Source organism: Babylonia areolata, chromosome 24 (assembly GCF_041734735.1).
Source record: "Babylonia areolata isolate BAREFJ2019XMU chromosome 24, ASM4173473v1, whole genome shotgun sequence".
NCBI classification, from domain to species: Eukaryota; Metazoa; Mollusca; class Gastropoda; order Neogastropoda; family Buccinidae; genus Babylonia; species Babylonia areolata.
In genome coordinates, this window is record NC_134899.1 from 25,176,072 (window position 1) to 25,192,394 (window position 16,323).

The 16,323-nt window shown below is 38.4% G+C and overlaps 1 protein-coding gene across 2 annotated transcripts in view; it reads right to left on the reverse strand.

Annotated features, from left to right (window-relative positions):
* Positions 1-935: 935 nt before the first annotated feature.
* The window catches only part of LOC143299129 (H(+)/Cl(-) exchange transporter 4-like), a 59,104-nt gene continuing 43,716 nt past the window's right edge, over positions 936-16,323 (reverse strand). For both annotated transcript variants that reach the window (XM_076612258.1, XM_076612257.1), the window contains 5 exons: positions 13,811-13,869; positions 12,781-12,888; positions 12,116-12,237; positions 11,458-11,552; positions 936-10,818 (listed from right to left, as the gene is read on the reverse strand). In XM_076612258.1, the coding sequence (XP_076468373.1) occupies positions 10,728-10,818; positions 11,458-11,552; positions 12,116-12,237; positions 12,781-12,888; positions 13,811-13,869 (475 nt within the window). In that variant the 3' untranslated portion in view covers positions 936-10,727. The remainder of the gene's footprint in view (positions 10,819-11,457; positions 11,553-12,115; positions 12,238-12,780; positions 12,889-13,810; positions 13,870-16,323) is intronic.

The window sequence follows — 16,323 nt, forward strand, 5'->3', positions numbered from 1 at the left end:
GCAGGCCAGTGGTAACAAGTCTACATTTCAGCAACCATTAAAGAATGATGCTTCTTTCTCTCCACGTACACACCTGCCAAACTATGGCAGTGATGAAGCTATACTGGATGACTTAATTCCAGTCCACAGTGATTTACAACTTGTTCATCCATCATGTTCCCTGGAATATCTATCACTGTAATAATTGTTCAGCATACTAATAACTACTTTCGTCATGAAGTTTCTAAATGGTAAAACCATGGAAAAGGTGAAAAGTTTGACAGATACACACCTAAAAGTTATTTGTATATTAGGGGATCCAATAATGGCTAAGACACAAACCAGCACAATGTTTCAACAGATCTGCAATAATTTCTTTTTTGACTATGAGCATAAATCATAATTTGGGTCAACTTATACAATTTACAATTCACCTAACTGTAGTAATTTAAATGAATTTACAACTCATCTAACTGTAGAAATTTAAATGTTAATAGGAAGGAAAGCAGTCCACAAGCATTTGGAATTTCTGTTACAAGTAATTTAGCCACAAAGTCATGATGAAACCAGGGGAAGTTGGAAACTTTGATAGATCTGTGTCCTGACTGTAAAACAGTGAAATGCTGGTCGTCATGGGCTGTTTTGATGGCACTGTTCGGTTTCCAGCCAACAACTTTGGGTTTAACAAATGCTTGTTTCAGATGCTGAACAAAAATATCGACGTATGTGTTAACTTGTAACACCACTCCCCCCTTCCCCCAAATTTTATGTATGTTTCATTTTTGTTATTTGTAAACAGCAGGAATCACACATGAATCAAGAATGCTTTGCCTCTTGTTTAATGTAACATAACCAATGTGCATTAAGTTACAAAGGGAGGACACTGAATCTACACAGAACTGGATTACGTAACCATCACAGCTCCCAGCACAAAGCATCACATAAAACCACAACAACTCTGCTTTCAATATTTTATGACACACAAGCACATTACAATCCACTCACAGCAATATGGCTATTCCCAATTCACTATTACCCTTGAAAATGAATTTTAATGATTATGAAGTCAGAATTCAGATCCTGCTTAAAAGCAAAAATACAAAAGCAAATAGCATCCAAAAAATACCTCCAACAAAATCAGAAAAATGATATTCACTGAAACTGTTGTGAAGTAATGTATGGGTCATATGTAGACAGACTTACATGCCCAGGCACTGAACTGGAGAAAAATCCAAACACGATCTTTTTCCCCCCCGCCCCATCATTCACATCAGTCCAGTAGCATTACCTCCACACCAGTCATCCCTAGTACCCCCATTCACAGCCCCCTCCTGGTTTGTCAACCCATCTCAATCCTAGCCAAAGTTATTAAAAAAAAAATGTGTCCACTTACAGAAAGAAGAAAGTTTTACTGTACGTCACATTTGTAGCTGCTCTCTCTCACACACACACTCTCTCTCTCTACACACACACGCGCACATGCATTCACTCTCTCTCTCACACACACACATTCTCTCTCTCTCTCTCTCTCACATATTCCTCTCTTCTCTCTCTCTCTCTCTCACACACAAACACACGCATGCTTTCCTCACCCAGATGAGCACAAAATAAATACACAAATAAAACAGCAGGACTTCCAACAACAAATCAAAGATGATAATTATAAAAGACCAAACATCTTTTTCACTGCCTTTCTGTCTCGGCTGACAATTCCAGATAATCATTCTGGATAACTTAAAAGTTATATTCTTACAAGGAGGGGAAAAAAGTGGAAAAAATACACATCTGGATTTATGAGGCAAATAATTACAGCATGCCAAAGAGCACAAATTCAAACATGGGCCTATTTTTTTGTTTTGCCAGGTGATTACAGAGTGTCAGATGTATCAAAAAATATATTAAAAAAAATGCCCACAAACAGGCAATACAAGCAAAGGTATAAAATTGGCATATTAAATAGAGCATACGAATCAATGCACTGTATGTGTGTGTTTGTATGTACTGTGTGTGTGAATAAGCATGTATGCAGATGTACAAAAATTTATCTGTGTGTGTGTCTGTGCTTGTGCTTGTGTGTGTGTGTGTGTGTGTGTGTGTGTGTGTGTGTGTGTGCATGCGTGCATATGTGTGTGCATGAATATAAGCATATGTAAAACTCTGAAGGTATCAAACATTATGTTATTGTGAAATAAAACTAAAATCACCCTTGTTTTTGTTGTTGTTTTTATTACAGGGCAAACTCCATTCTAGTCTGAACAGTATATTGTATCAATGACTTTATTCAGCACACAAAATAACATAGCAGCACATGAAAACAAACAAACAAAAATAACAGTCATAATTTACCCAAATCCCTGTCATGATTTCTTAAATCACAGCCCTCAGTATGCAACTATCCGCAAAGTCCTGAAAAGGAAACACACTAATATATACATATATATGATCAACAATGATAAAAATGGTACTAAAATCTTCAACGGAATAAAACATGTTTTTCAGCTTCAATCATCCTGCACTACTGATGCCAAATCAGCAGTATGTGGCTGTGAGATCCTGCCAGACAATCAGCCAGTAAATCAGCTGTTATAAGTACAACAAAACAAAATTATATAATTACCAAGTTCCGCAAACAAAGTGTCAAAGTGACAATTAATCGATGCCAAATAAACATTTTTATAAACAAGTCGCAAAACAACTCAATAAAGCACAGTGCAGTGCGTATACATATGAATCAGTATGGATATATCACAATAAATCAGCTTGTCCAAACGAAATGTGTACAACTCAAGCTTTCCTTCAACAATGTTCACGTGGTTCATTGGAAAGCGATGACCGCAGGACATTCCAAAACACACTAAGATGTTCTGTATTCAGTATGAGGCATAAGGACGGAACACATGTAGAAAATACAATGCAATATGTTTCAACCATTAGATCTTCCACAGGTTGAACATAACTCAATGACTATGACAGGAACACAGGTACAAAACAACACACAACACACTTCAACTCTTGGATGGTCCACACTGAACAACACAAGAACTAGGACAGGAACACAGGTACAAAACAACACACAACACATTTCAACCCTTGGATGGTCCACACTGAACAACACAAGGATTAGGACAGGAACACAGGTATAAAACAACACACAACACATTTCAACCCTTGGATGGTCCACATTGAACAACACAAGGATTAGGATGCTGAGACAGCCCTGCACATTTGCAGAACTTGAACGCATCCTCTGATTTCTCCTTAAAAACCCCCCAAAAAACACACAAAAAAACAAACAAAAAACACACACAAGGATTAGGACAGGAACACAGGTATAAAACAACACATTTCAACCCAAGGATGGTCCACACTGAACAACACAAGGACTAGAACAGGAACGCAGGTATAAAACAACACATTTCAACCCTAGGATGGTCCACACTGAACAACACAAGGACTAGAACAGGAACACAGGTATAAAACAACACATTTCAACCCTAGGATGGTCCACATTGAACAACACAAGAACCAAGACAGGAACACAGGCACGAAACAACACACAACCCTCTGGTCTTCTGCAGGTACAAAAAAAATCACAAAAATCAAATAAAAGAACTCAGAAAGAATGGAGTACTTTGCTGTTTCAAATATCAGCCAAAAAGCTGAAAATCTAGTGTTCTACATTTGTTTTTGGTTCTGTGTTATGTTCTGTGTTATGTTTGTCTGTGGAAGATGCAAGAGCTGCATGTTTTCTGCATATTCGGCCTGAAAATGACTTTGGGGTCAAAACATGCTGCATTTCCTGTTTATTATTGTACCATGAGTTTCGTTCCCTCACACTGAGCACAACATCTTTTGTGTGTTTTGAATGTTCACTTGAACAAAGTACACCTCAACCTGCAGCATCAAAATATCATTGTCACTCATTCACTCACTGGATCATTGCTTTTAACAATTTACTTGAATCAACCGAAAGGTATGTTTTCATCATGGAAAATACTGTTTGTATATAAAACATCTGAGTGAGTGCCTATTTGTCTGTGTTTGAGTGTATGCGTGCCTGTGCATATGCGTAAGCATGTGAGTACAACAGACATTTACTTATCTTGCTGACACAAAAAACGAATTAAAGTACCACAAAGCATTATTTCAATGTGACAATAATATGAAAGCTTACAAAATCTAAGTAAATAGCTGTGAATTATGGCCATTCAAATATCAGATTGCAAAGATCACAAGTTGTTCTATTCTTTCCAAGAATATGTACTGTGGTTATGCCAAATCCTTTTCTAAAAAAAAAAAAAAAAAAAAAAAAAAAAAATTCACCACACACACACATACAGGTATTTTCAATAAAATGCAGAATGTGAACTGGTCACCACTCCCTAAAATGTGATTTGGGGGTGAAACTTTCAATAAAAATGAAAAACACAACAGCAGTCAGTTTATTGGTGTAAGTGTACACAAATGTGTGTGTGTGTGTGTGTGTGTGTGTGTGTGTGTGTGTGTGAGTGAGTGTTAGTGTGTGTGTGGATGCATGCATTTGTAATATGTATATATTTATATAATCATATATATCTATATGCTCCACACACACACACAATGTATATGCTTTATGTATATATATAAACATATCGATATATACACGTGTGCAGATGAATGTTAATTTTACAAAAAAATAAACATTCATAAATGTTTCACATGTTTGTATTCCCAAGTGAATGAGAGAGAGAGAGAGAGAGAGAGGCCCCTAGAACGAGATGAAAAGTACACCGTATGGCGATCACGCAGAAAGAGAGACAGACAGGAAGGAGCAGAGAGAAAGACAAGACCTTCAGTCATGATCTATGTGACTGGATACTGACAACTCTTTTTTTTTTTTTTTTATAAATTCTGCAGCATTGTGGGAAAAACACTCTGTGATACTGGCTCTGTGGGTTATCTGAAATCATTGTCATTCACAGAAAGATGCAGCGTTCAAACGCAGAATGATAATGCCACTAAACTGATGGTTTATCACACTCAGACCAGAGCCTGCATTCTGGACCAGACACAGACTTACCAGAAAACGTTCAGACATCAAAATCCGCTCAGAGTACACCACAACCAAATAAACACAACTGCTTATGACCAGGAAAAAAAAAAGTGAAAAATAACAAAAGGAATTTCTGCACACACATGAAAATAATAAATCACCACTGTTTGCTCAGTCACAATGGCTGGATCTTGAACTTCCCCAGAACTGTGTGTCCAGAATCTTGTGCAGAACTTCAGAAAATCAGAAACTCAATGATCAATGACATTAAAAAAAATCTTGGGAAAACACTGGATGCAAGATTTTAAAAAAGAGAAAAAAGAGGTCTCTGCCATGGAGACTGGCATCCCCAGAAAAAATAAAAGCAGCAGCTTTGAGAATCATGCAAGGCAGCCACTGCTGACCAGAGATGCCACATATGGCTTGTCTACAGTGAAAGCAGAAAGTAAATGCTTATTTAGACCAGCAAGCAAGCCAGCAATCACTTTTATAGTTTAACAACAGAACTGATGCTAGCATCAAGAAGATCTATGCTTTCTCTTCAGTGGCTGAATGAAACAGATCCTGGTCTTCAGTGATTTTTTTTTTTTTAAATTTTGGCCAGATGTATAGTAGATATTCCTTTCCTTAGTTTTTCATGAGTGAAAGGGCAATCACAGAGGGGTGAGGTTATCACCAAGAATATACAGGATGAATATTTCACAAGAAAAAGCAGACGAGCAACCCGACATGTATAAATATTATTAAAAAAAACGTTTACAGTTATATAAATGTTGATCGTAAGTTATTTTGTATAGTAGCCAAATAACTTCCTGCGTGCTACCTTTCAAAGAAATACTGGACTCTCTTTCCAGTATAAGTATAAATCATATCCCGACGTTCTGGGGAAAAAATAAGTGCTAGAAATACCTTCTGTTTTATCACTCTCTCTAAATATTTTCTTCTTCTTTTTCTTGTTCTTTTTTTATGTATAACTTTTGTATTCATTTATCTTGTCTTCCTTTCTCATTCTCTGCCTTATGGTATTTAATGGACTGACAGGGGGGAACACATGAAAGCCTCTGGACACCAACATCACAAGGAGAAAATGGCACTTGGTTGGTCACATCTCACTATGCAGCCAAACAGCATCACTAGACAATAGAATAAAAGGGCAAAAACTTAAAAATCTTGCTGAATCCATTTGAGAAATTCTCACCATCACACTGCATGTGTTGATCACACGACCTATGAAGCAACAAAAGTATCATGTCACATAAGCGTAACACCCCTACAACTGAAGTTACCATAAAAAAAAAGTCTCATGAGGAGGAGACCCAAAACTCACTCGGCAAAAAAACTGAAGTTACCATAAAAAAAAGTCTCATGAGGAGGAGACCCAAAACTCACTCAGCAAAAAATAAATGATTTTGTAAGTAAAGCCATTTTGGGTACTGAAACATGGCAAAATCAAGAAACGAAAACCTTCATGCTTCTATCACTGTATGTTGTGGGCTCTAGATCAGAACTGTGAAGGGAAGACTGATCTGGAGAGGGAACCACAACTGGACCTGGTAACAGTTTTGTGGCAGCCAGTGCAACTTGCCTTGAAACTTTTCAGGTTCTCAAGGAGGCGTCATTGCATTTGGACAAATCCATATACGATACACCACATCTGCCAGGCAGATGCCTTGACCTGCAGCATAACCCAACAGGCAGGTCTGGGCCTTGAGTGTATGCATATATATTTTTGTACCTATTAAAGTGGACTTCATCTACAGAACTTTGACAGTGGATTTCTTCTACAGAATTTTGATAGATGACAACACTTATGTTGCCATGAGTTCTTTTTCAGTGCACCAAGTGCGTGCTGCAAACGGGACCTTGGTTTATCATCTCATCCAAATGACTAGATGCTTACTTTGATTTTCCAGTCAAATTTGGGAGAAAGGGTGAGACCATGATTCAAACCAAGACCCTCATGGACACTGTATTGGTGAATAAGCATCTTAACGATTCTGCCAACTTCCTCATAAAAGCCAAGGTCTTCACCAAATTGAGGTATATCATGGAGGTCCTATGCTACATGGGCCCCTGTGAAAAATGGGAGCAATGGTGCCAATGACCATGACAAGTCAGGCCTCTTTGCAAGACAGGGTTATGATACCAATGAGAATGAGAATGCAAGTGAGGCTTTTATGCAAAACAGACTAAAGACACCAATACTGATGACAATGTGTGAAAACAAACAAAAGATACTGACTGAAGACAATGTGTGTACTGAATTTTCACAATTATACTTTTTGACAGTGACCAGTGATGATGCTTTATGCTGAAGCCGTCAATATTTCTAAATAAATATGCAAATCATAATTATGTCAATATTTTGTAAAGAAATCTGAAACAATTTTTAAAGTTGAAGAGGGAAGATAAGAAAGGAAATAAGTTTATTATGCTGCAAAGGTCACAAATCCTTTATCATGGTGATTATCATTTCCGATCCATCAACAGCTTAGAACTTTAACTGATGTAGTGTGTTCACATGGACACCTGCAAACAAGAAGAATGAAAAATGCAAGGAGAAAATATCATACCTATGGAAACAACACACACATTTTGTGTCAAATGCAGCAAACATCAAGAATCAGGATTTTTTTTACCCCTGCACAGGGGGTTGTAAAGGGACACCACAGGTATTACAGCCAAAATTAAAATATAAACAACAATAAAAACACATAACACTGGTGACACACACAAATTCTGACCTAATCAAATCCATCCTGATCACACAATCATTTCCAGATAACCAAGCCACAACCTGATCCATGCCATCAGACCTGTATGACAGATCCATTGTAAATCCAGCTAAAACAGCCTCTCATGTATACTTTACTAATTCTGCCCCAATGATTGACAAACCAAGTCATCCTCTCTCTCCATATATATATATATATATATATATATATATACAATACTGTTGGGAACACATATTCACCAATGCATAGATAAATTTCAGTGGCAGCAAGCACATCATTAGAATGTCCATTTATAAAACATGTATCATTCTCCTGCTAGCGCTCTTTTTGATTTTCCATTAGACTTGACAAGAAGTGTCCACACACAAAGGCATGAAGGATGAAAATGCCATGAATGTACACAGCATCCACCGCTTGGCTAACTCTCCACACCACACAACGGCAGTGTGTTGACTCTCAGAGAGTTTGTCCCCCATGTCCTTCCAGCTCCTTGTGTGTCACTCCTTTCAGTCTGCATCTCCGCTCAGGTCTTGGAAGAAATAGACAGACCAGCTGAGTTGATAAAAAATACAACACACACATTTATCTTTAAGGCAAATGACAAGAAAGAAAGCAAAGCTACATATGGGAAAAGAGTTGATTAAAAAATAGGCAGAGCGGTAATCTCAACATCTATCACATCTATCAAAAGCGGAGTAAAAATACCAAAATCCAACCAAAATGCGGTCCCCGAAAAGTTAAAAAAAAAAAGGGGGGGGGGGGGGGGGGGGCATGTGGTCAATGAGTATGGCTAGCAGCTAGGAGCCAAGGGAGAGGAGCTGGAGGATGATTCTGCTTATCTTCTTGATTAAACGAGATTTGGATGTTCAAGTACCAGTACAGTTCTCAGCTGTTGCAAAGTTTATAAAACTGGACATCCACTGGCTACAAGAGACAAAGCTCTGAACAGCAAGCCTCATTGTATTGCAAATATGTACTGGCAGTTCCTTGGCACTTGTCAAAAGCAACCATCACAGCATATATTGAAAACAAATACAAAAATCAAACTAGAATCATGAAGCCAAGCCTTTCTTGAACTATTAAACAACAAAGAAAAATGGTAAATCTTACTCTTTTAATAAAGACAAAGGCACACAGCTGCAAACAGCTGTAATGTGTGCCTATCACTTATTTCAAAGAGAAACAGTCACCATATTTTGTTGTTGTTCAATATGTAATTCTCATTGTCTCCCTGAGGTGTCCCTTCCTTGCACAGTATATCAGAGCTCTCAAATACACAATTATCTTTTTGACACTTTCATCTAATAACCTCACTGTTTTGCCACATGTAGAATACAAAAAGCTGAAACAATGACAAAAACAAAACAAAAAAAAGTTGAAAGGGGATATTGATATCTCTGGGGTATGGGAGTACAGTTATTTTGATGCTTGAAATATTTTCTATCTCTTTTAAGCAATATACTGCTTTCTGCTTCTTCATCTTCTTAGTTTGCGGGCTTGAACTCTCACATTCACTCCTATACCAGAGTGGGTTTTTACATGTATGAGCGTTTCTACCCCCACCATGTAGGCAGTCATACTCCATTTTCGGGGAGGGGGCCGGGGGGGACTGTTTTCAGCAGAATGTACAGAAAAAAACCAACTTAAGGCAAACTACAGATCACACAAGAACTATCTTTTTTTTTCTTTTTTTTTTTAATATGTCCTTACTATGAATATCTGTCTCAAGTCTGATCAGAGCTGAGAACATGAGTTTTAGATAGAATCTAAAAGTACAGCAGAGATACAGACTTAGATTTTTTCTGATCAATCAAAGTTTTACCACTGATGTTGATAGATCAGAAAAGAGACAAAGATAAGAACTGCAAACAAATCACAAATCAGTCTTCAAAATATTTCAACTAAATCTGAAATCATTTCAATGGGACATCAGTCCAGGAAAAAAACAACAAGAAAATAGTGTAAGAGACTTATTTCACTGATTTGTCATATATCAGAATTGTTTGGTGATGTTAGACTTCAAACAAAAATAAAAGAAAGGGGTGAGGGTTGGGAAGGGAAAGAAGGTAGGTGTGGGGAAGCTGAGTGTGTGAGACAACCTTGATCACAGACACATACACACACTGACCCAGCAACGATTTCCACACCAGTCCTACCTCAGGCTTAAGAATTTTGAGCAGGGACACACACTGAGCCTTGAGAAGACTCCCCCCCCCCCCACAACCCCCACCCACCATTTCAATTTGAGTGAATGTCTATGTCCAAGTGATAATCTGGCCACTTGCACAGCCTGCACTGGGAAAGGAACTCCACCCTGAAACTGCTACGATGCAGTGCAGTGACAGGCAGAGACCTGGGGTTAAGAGATGACAGACTGGCACTGGGGGGGCTAGAAAAGGGTTAGAAAAGAACTCCACATTGGACCTGTTGTGGTGAAGTGTGGTGATGGGCAGAAACCAGTTTAACCCACTGACAGCCACCAACAAGAACGCTTGTCAATGAAGGGCTGTCACCTTGCTGAGGTAAGACTGAACTAAAGGGTCAGTTTGTAAGTCACCATTCTTTATTTAAACTTCTTCTTGGGATTGCCTTACTTCTGCTCATGAACATCAGGTATAGCACTTTAAATCATACAAAAAGTTGTAAACACACCTAGGATGTGTGCCAAACTGATCTCATTTCACTAAGGTTTGGCAATCAAGGGGATAAGGGGTGACAGAGCAGTCTGGGGGCTGATAGACTTGTCTCAAGTGCTATAGACTGTTGTTATTTTTTTAGGGGAAGTTTTGAGTACACGTTTAAAACAGATTTCGGGGGGAATATTGAGACAGATCTAAGAGGTAATTTCAAGTACAGACTTGTACCAGACATACAACAGATTTGGAGATGAATACCGAGACAGATTTTAGGGGGAATTTTGAGTACAGGCATGCACCAGATGTTGAACGGAACTGAGGGGGCTATGACAATGTGGCGATGCACTAGTTGAAAAGAATGTTCTCCGGATCCTGGTTCTCCAGCTCTGCGATGTGACGCAGGACGTCCTTCCTCGTGATGATCCCCAGCAACCGTCTGTAAAACAAATATAAAACATTTCTAATGAAGTGACAGATTCTTATACATTTTAACTCTCTCCATACGAACAGCGAAAGAGACGAAGTTAACAGCGTTTCACCCCAATTACCACCATCAAAATATTGCAAGCGGAAGGCTCTTGTACTGAAGAGGTGAATGTTGACAAAGAATACCACAATTCTGACAATGGAAGCTAAAGGTTGGGTCACTGAGACACCCACTGGACATCCGAAGGGTCCGTGTAGAGGAGAAGAGAGGACTGGTCGTACTGAGTGAGTTAAAATATCATTCTGTACAGTCATTCTTTGAGTACATTTGTAAAAACAATTAAACGGTACAGTTCTAATAAATAATAGATAGTTCACACATTTCAAAGCATCAGTCAATAAAGTCATTCTTTGTAACCATATGTAAAATATAAACAGGACATATCTGCAAGAAAGTAATAGCTACTTTGTGCATTAGCCAGTAAAGATATTTCTACTAACAGTCTGTAAACTAAACACATGATACAGTTCTTCAAGATACTTTATGCATTTCTACTAACCATCAGTCAATGGAGATGACACTGTAAGTGATATCATATACATACACTGTACCATCCTAAAAAACAATGGACACACAGACAACACTGACCCATTGTGTGTCACCAGTGTCTGCCGCAGTCCCAGCTTCCGAAACATTTCCACGACAGTCTCCATGGGGGTCTGGTCTGTGATGGTGATCGGGGCCTGCATTCACACCGTAATATTAATAACAATACTGAATCTTTCTTGTATAATGCATAGTCATGCAGAGAACCAGGCTTTGACATACAACTGAAAGACCTGATGGAATCTGGTGAATCTGGCATATCTATATCTATCTATTATTTCTCTCTTTATACACACACACACACACACCAGTTTGTAACCCATGAACTGAACTTATGGAACTTATTCATTTATTCATGGCATATGTCAGCAAGGAAATGAACTACCACCACAGACAGGTCTAAATAATCTCCTTTTTATTGTACTCTGATTTCTTCAATGTCTACATCTGTTCATTCTACTGTCTTTGCATGAATGTTCTGATTTAGTAACTAATTTATTCCTTCCTTTACTGAAAGAGTCATTTATGAACACATTTTAACAAACTCATATTAAGTCCTTTGTAAGCACATTCATGTGTTCATTTGTTTAATTTTTTTTTTTACTATTTCTAATACAATTTATTCATTTACTTATTTGCAATTTCATAATCTTTCTATTAATTATGTATATACATATATTAAAGAAAAAACCAAGCTCACCAAGTCCAGAATTCTGCGAAGTTTGAGGGGAGTGGGATCATGAGGGCTGCCGACAGGTACATGACTTGTGAAGTAGAGGATGGAGTGACTGTTGAAGCCCTCTGTGGTCTTGTGAGCATTCGCTGTACACAGCACACACACACACACACACACACACAGAGTGTGCACATACACACACACACACACAGTGCACGCACACACAAACACACACACACACACACTCACACACAGACACGCACAAACACACACACACATACAGACACACACACACACACTCACACATACATTCACACAAAACACATACATATGACATGAAAAACTGCACGACACACCAGCATCGATTCATCTTTATATGGGGACTCTTACGACACTCATAAACACACACACACACACACACACACACACATGCACAAACATGTATCATGACAGCCTGAGGGGGCAGTGTTACTAGAACTACACAAACACACATCAGTTCACCACTGTTTCACAAATACATTCTCATACAAACACACACACACAGACCCACACACATGCGCACATACACAAACACACAGATACACACATGCATACACCACGCACCACACTACCCTTCCCCCACCACCACAAAGAAAGACAAGAGAAAGCAACCAAAAGACAACAACAGAAAGAGCGAAGAACAAACAGACCAATAGCCAGGTTGAGATCCCTCCGCAGCACGAATCCCACCAGGTACTGGGATTCCAGGGACACCACCACTGGGAACCCGTTGTGTAGCGTGCTCCTCAACAGGTGTTCTGCCACAGCAACACATCACCTGTCACACCTTGTGCCCAAGTATCAAGACAGTTATCTAACACATAACACTTGTTCAGCTTCTTCCCCAAGACACACACACACACACACACACAAACACACACACATGCATGTGCAGACACTCACACACACACACCAAAAATAAAACAAAAAAGAAACTTGCCCACAAACACACATAAGCTACAGACTTCAGAAGGGAAATGGGTGGTAAGATATGGTTCAACTTTCTTTTCATAAAGTTATCAAACTTAGTGTGTGACATAGATCCAGAGGAAGTAACATGTCATAAAGTGAAGAAATCTGTGATAAAGAAACCAGATCTTAAATTGTTGTTGTACCTTTGTTAAAGTAGCCATACCGGTTAGTATATATTGCCAGTAGTGATATATGTTCAATTCCTTGAGACAAAGTTACCCGATCTATTATATTGCTATAACTTGTGATAAAATAACCATTATATTTCGTGAGCAAGTAGCATGATTTGTTCCTTTACCCTGTGGTAAACCACCCAGTTCTGTCACTTTCTCCTGTGACAAAATGACCAGATCTGTTATCATACCCTGTGGTAAGGACTGGAGATGTTACTATACCCTGTCACAAAGTGACCATACCTGTCAATTTTCCCTGTGGTTTAGTACCCAGATTTACTCTTTCTTGTTCTCTCACATTCAGTCCAACTTATAAATGGGCTTTTACACCTATGACTATTTTTACTCTGCCATTCTGGCAACCAGAGCCCATATTCAGATGAATACACTGACCGAAGACAAAGTGCTTTAAGACATTTGTGATAAAGCATGTATAAAGGACCATCATAATTATATCATTATCATCATCATCATTATATTGTTATCAAGAGAGAGATCAACAGCGAGCACATGGAAAGCAAACAGTCACACCTACCAACTTCTTCCACTGTCATGGAATCCTGAGTGATGACGCTCAAAGGGGGATCACCACGCCTGTGCACAAGAGAGGGAAACCACTCTGTTTAATTCACCCAACGGCTGACCTCCAGATACATTTAGCTGTTTTGGAATAAATCATTTTATGCAAAAGTATATCTGTACTTAAGTTTTATTTACCAATAACTTTTTTATATGTCTGTTTTAATTATGATTATCAGATACACCCATGTACACATACAAACACATGCACAAACAAATGCATCCACACATGCAAGCTTGAACGCACACACATGTGTGTGCACATGCATGCTGCCTGACTATCATTTTTTCTACAGTTCCTAGACATAAACTCAGAATTTCAATGTTTGTTATGCTGACCTTCTAAAGGTCCACTGTCTTCCCTTGACAAAGAGTCTGATACCTTTTTGGCATGTGAGGCATATCCTTCTTACACATTTGCTCCATGTGGTCCAGTTAGCAAATCATTATTGAGAAGAAAGGTGTCTTCCAGCTGATGAGTGCTCACTTAAATAGTATGTTTATAATCCAGACACATTAAACAAACCATTCAGAATCTATTTATGTTCATTGTACCAACCCTGATGAAGGAAAAGTGAAAAAAGATGCAGGATGTCAGTGGACATCTTACAGAACTATGGCAACACTTTGAGCAGGACGTCAGGTGATGTCTTGTGGGCACTGAATGGGTTAAATATTCCCATTTTGTCTCCAAGAAGGCTGTTGTCTTTTGGAAAAAGCCTTTTGGAATCATATCAACAAATGATGGCATGGGTCACCTTTCAGAAATAATACCAGTCATTTAATGTAGTGTCCAAGCAAGTGTAATGGCAAAAATGTAATTACAAGCCTTATATTTATATCTAGATTTGGGCTCTAATAAAGAAATTGATTAATTATCAAAGTATCCTGTGATTCTCATGCCTGTACACATCATTCTTCAATGTGAGCAACTAAAATTTTTTCTACGTTGATCAATTACAATGACTGTGATTCTGCTGTCATATTTGAAGATAAACTGACTGAGGATGTGATCATGTTTGAAGTAGTTCAGAGTTAAACTTGAAAGCCTAGAGGCCCTTTACATTCGTTCTGCTGTGTTTGATTAAAACAATAAAAGAAACACACATGCACACACACACACACACCTTTCACCCCGCTGCCACCCCCCTACCCCCACCTGCCTCCATCCCCTCACAGACACATGTACACCAACATGACCTTTTCCCCCATCTAATATCACTTCCAATCAAAATATCATAAACTGAAGAACACACAGGAACATACATGCAAACAAACACACACACAAACACACACATACACACAGAGACACACACATACACTTCAAATATGTGTAAGAAAACATATTTTTGCAATGGTTGCTGACAAAATATCTACATTATCACTAATACTAATGTGATAAATACAGCTTCTTTCATTGGACTTTCAGATGCAAAAGAAACCAAAAATAACGCACCTATTTTGAGACAGAGTATACATGCCATGAGTCTTATAGAAGAGAACTATTCAATACCTTTCTTCCAAAGTGAGAGAACCAAACGTCAATCCAATGACATAACAATCTCAACATATAATATTTAAGAATTTTCTTAACATGTTTTGTTTTCATGTTTAAAATATGCATACAAAGAGATCTGTGAGAATTCTCATCACACACATCATAACTGATCATAACTCGTCACAATATGTACAAAGTACCTGTTGAATGTTGTGTACACTAAATCGTCTCTGTGAAAAATACTAGTTATCTACTTATATATGGTTTCCTGTTTGTTCAGTGCGTGTTTCCCTGTTTGCATGTTCTGTGTTTTCACTCAGTCTTATCCTGTTATTTGTAAGTATTCTTATAGATAATGAAACTACTGACAGCGCACTGCAAAGGCATTCAACCAGCAACTGTATACATATATACACGCACCACACACATATCATTCACTCGGCATCTACAGTTAAAAAGTCATTATAAAGAATGTAATCATGAAGATAAAACATTCTCATTCATTAAAAGAAAAAAAAAAAACCTGAAAGGAAAAAATGGAGGGGGAAAAAAGCAAGTTCATTCTGTTAACAGGAAATGGCAAACTCCTTGTGAGAAAACAAGCCTAAATATTTGAATTTCTGTTTTTATCACAACAGATTCCTCTGTGTGAAATTTGGCCTGCTCTCCCCAGGGAGAGCGCGTCGCTACACTACAGCGCCACCCTTTTCTCTTTTTTCTTCCTGCGTGCTGTTTTATTTGTTTTTCTATTGATGTGGATTTTTCTACAGAATTTTGCCAGGAACAACCCTTTTGTTGTCATGGGATCTTTTACGTGCGCTAAGTGCATGCTGAACACAGGACCTCGGTTTATCGTCTCATCAGAATGACTAGCGTCCAGACCACCACATAAGGTCTAGTGAAGGGGGAGAAAATATCGGCGGCTGAGTTGTGATTCGAACCAGAGCGCTCAGATTCTCTCGCTTCCTAGG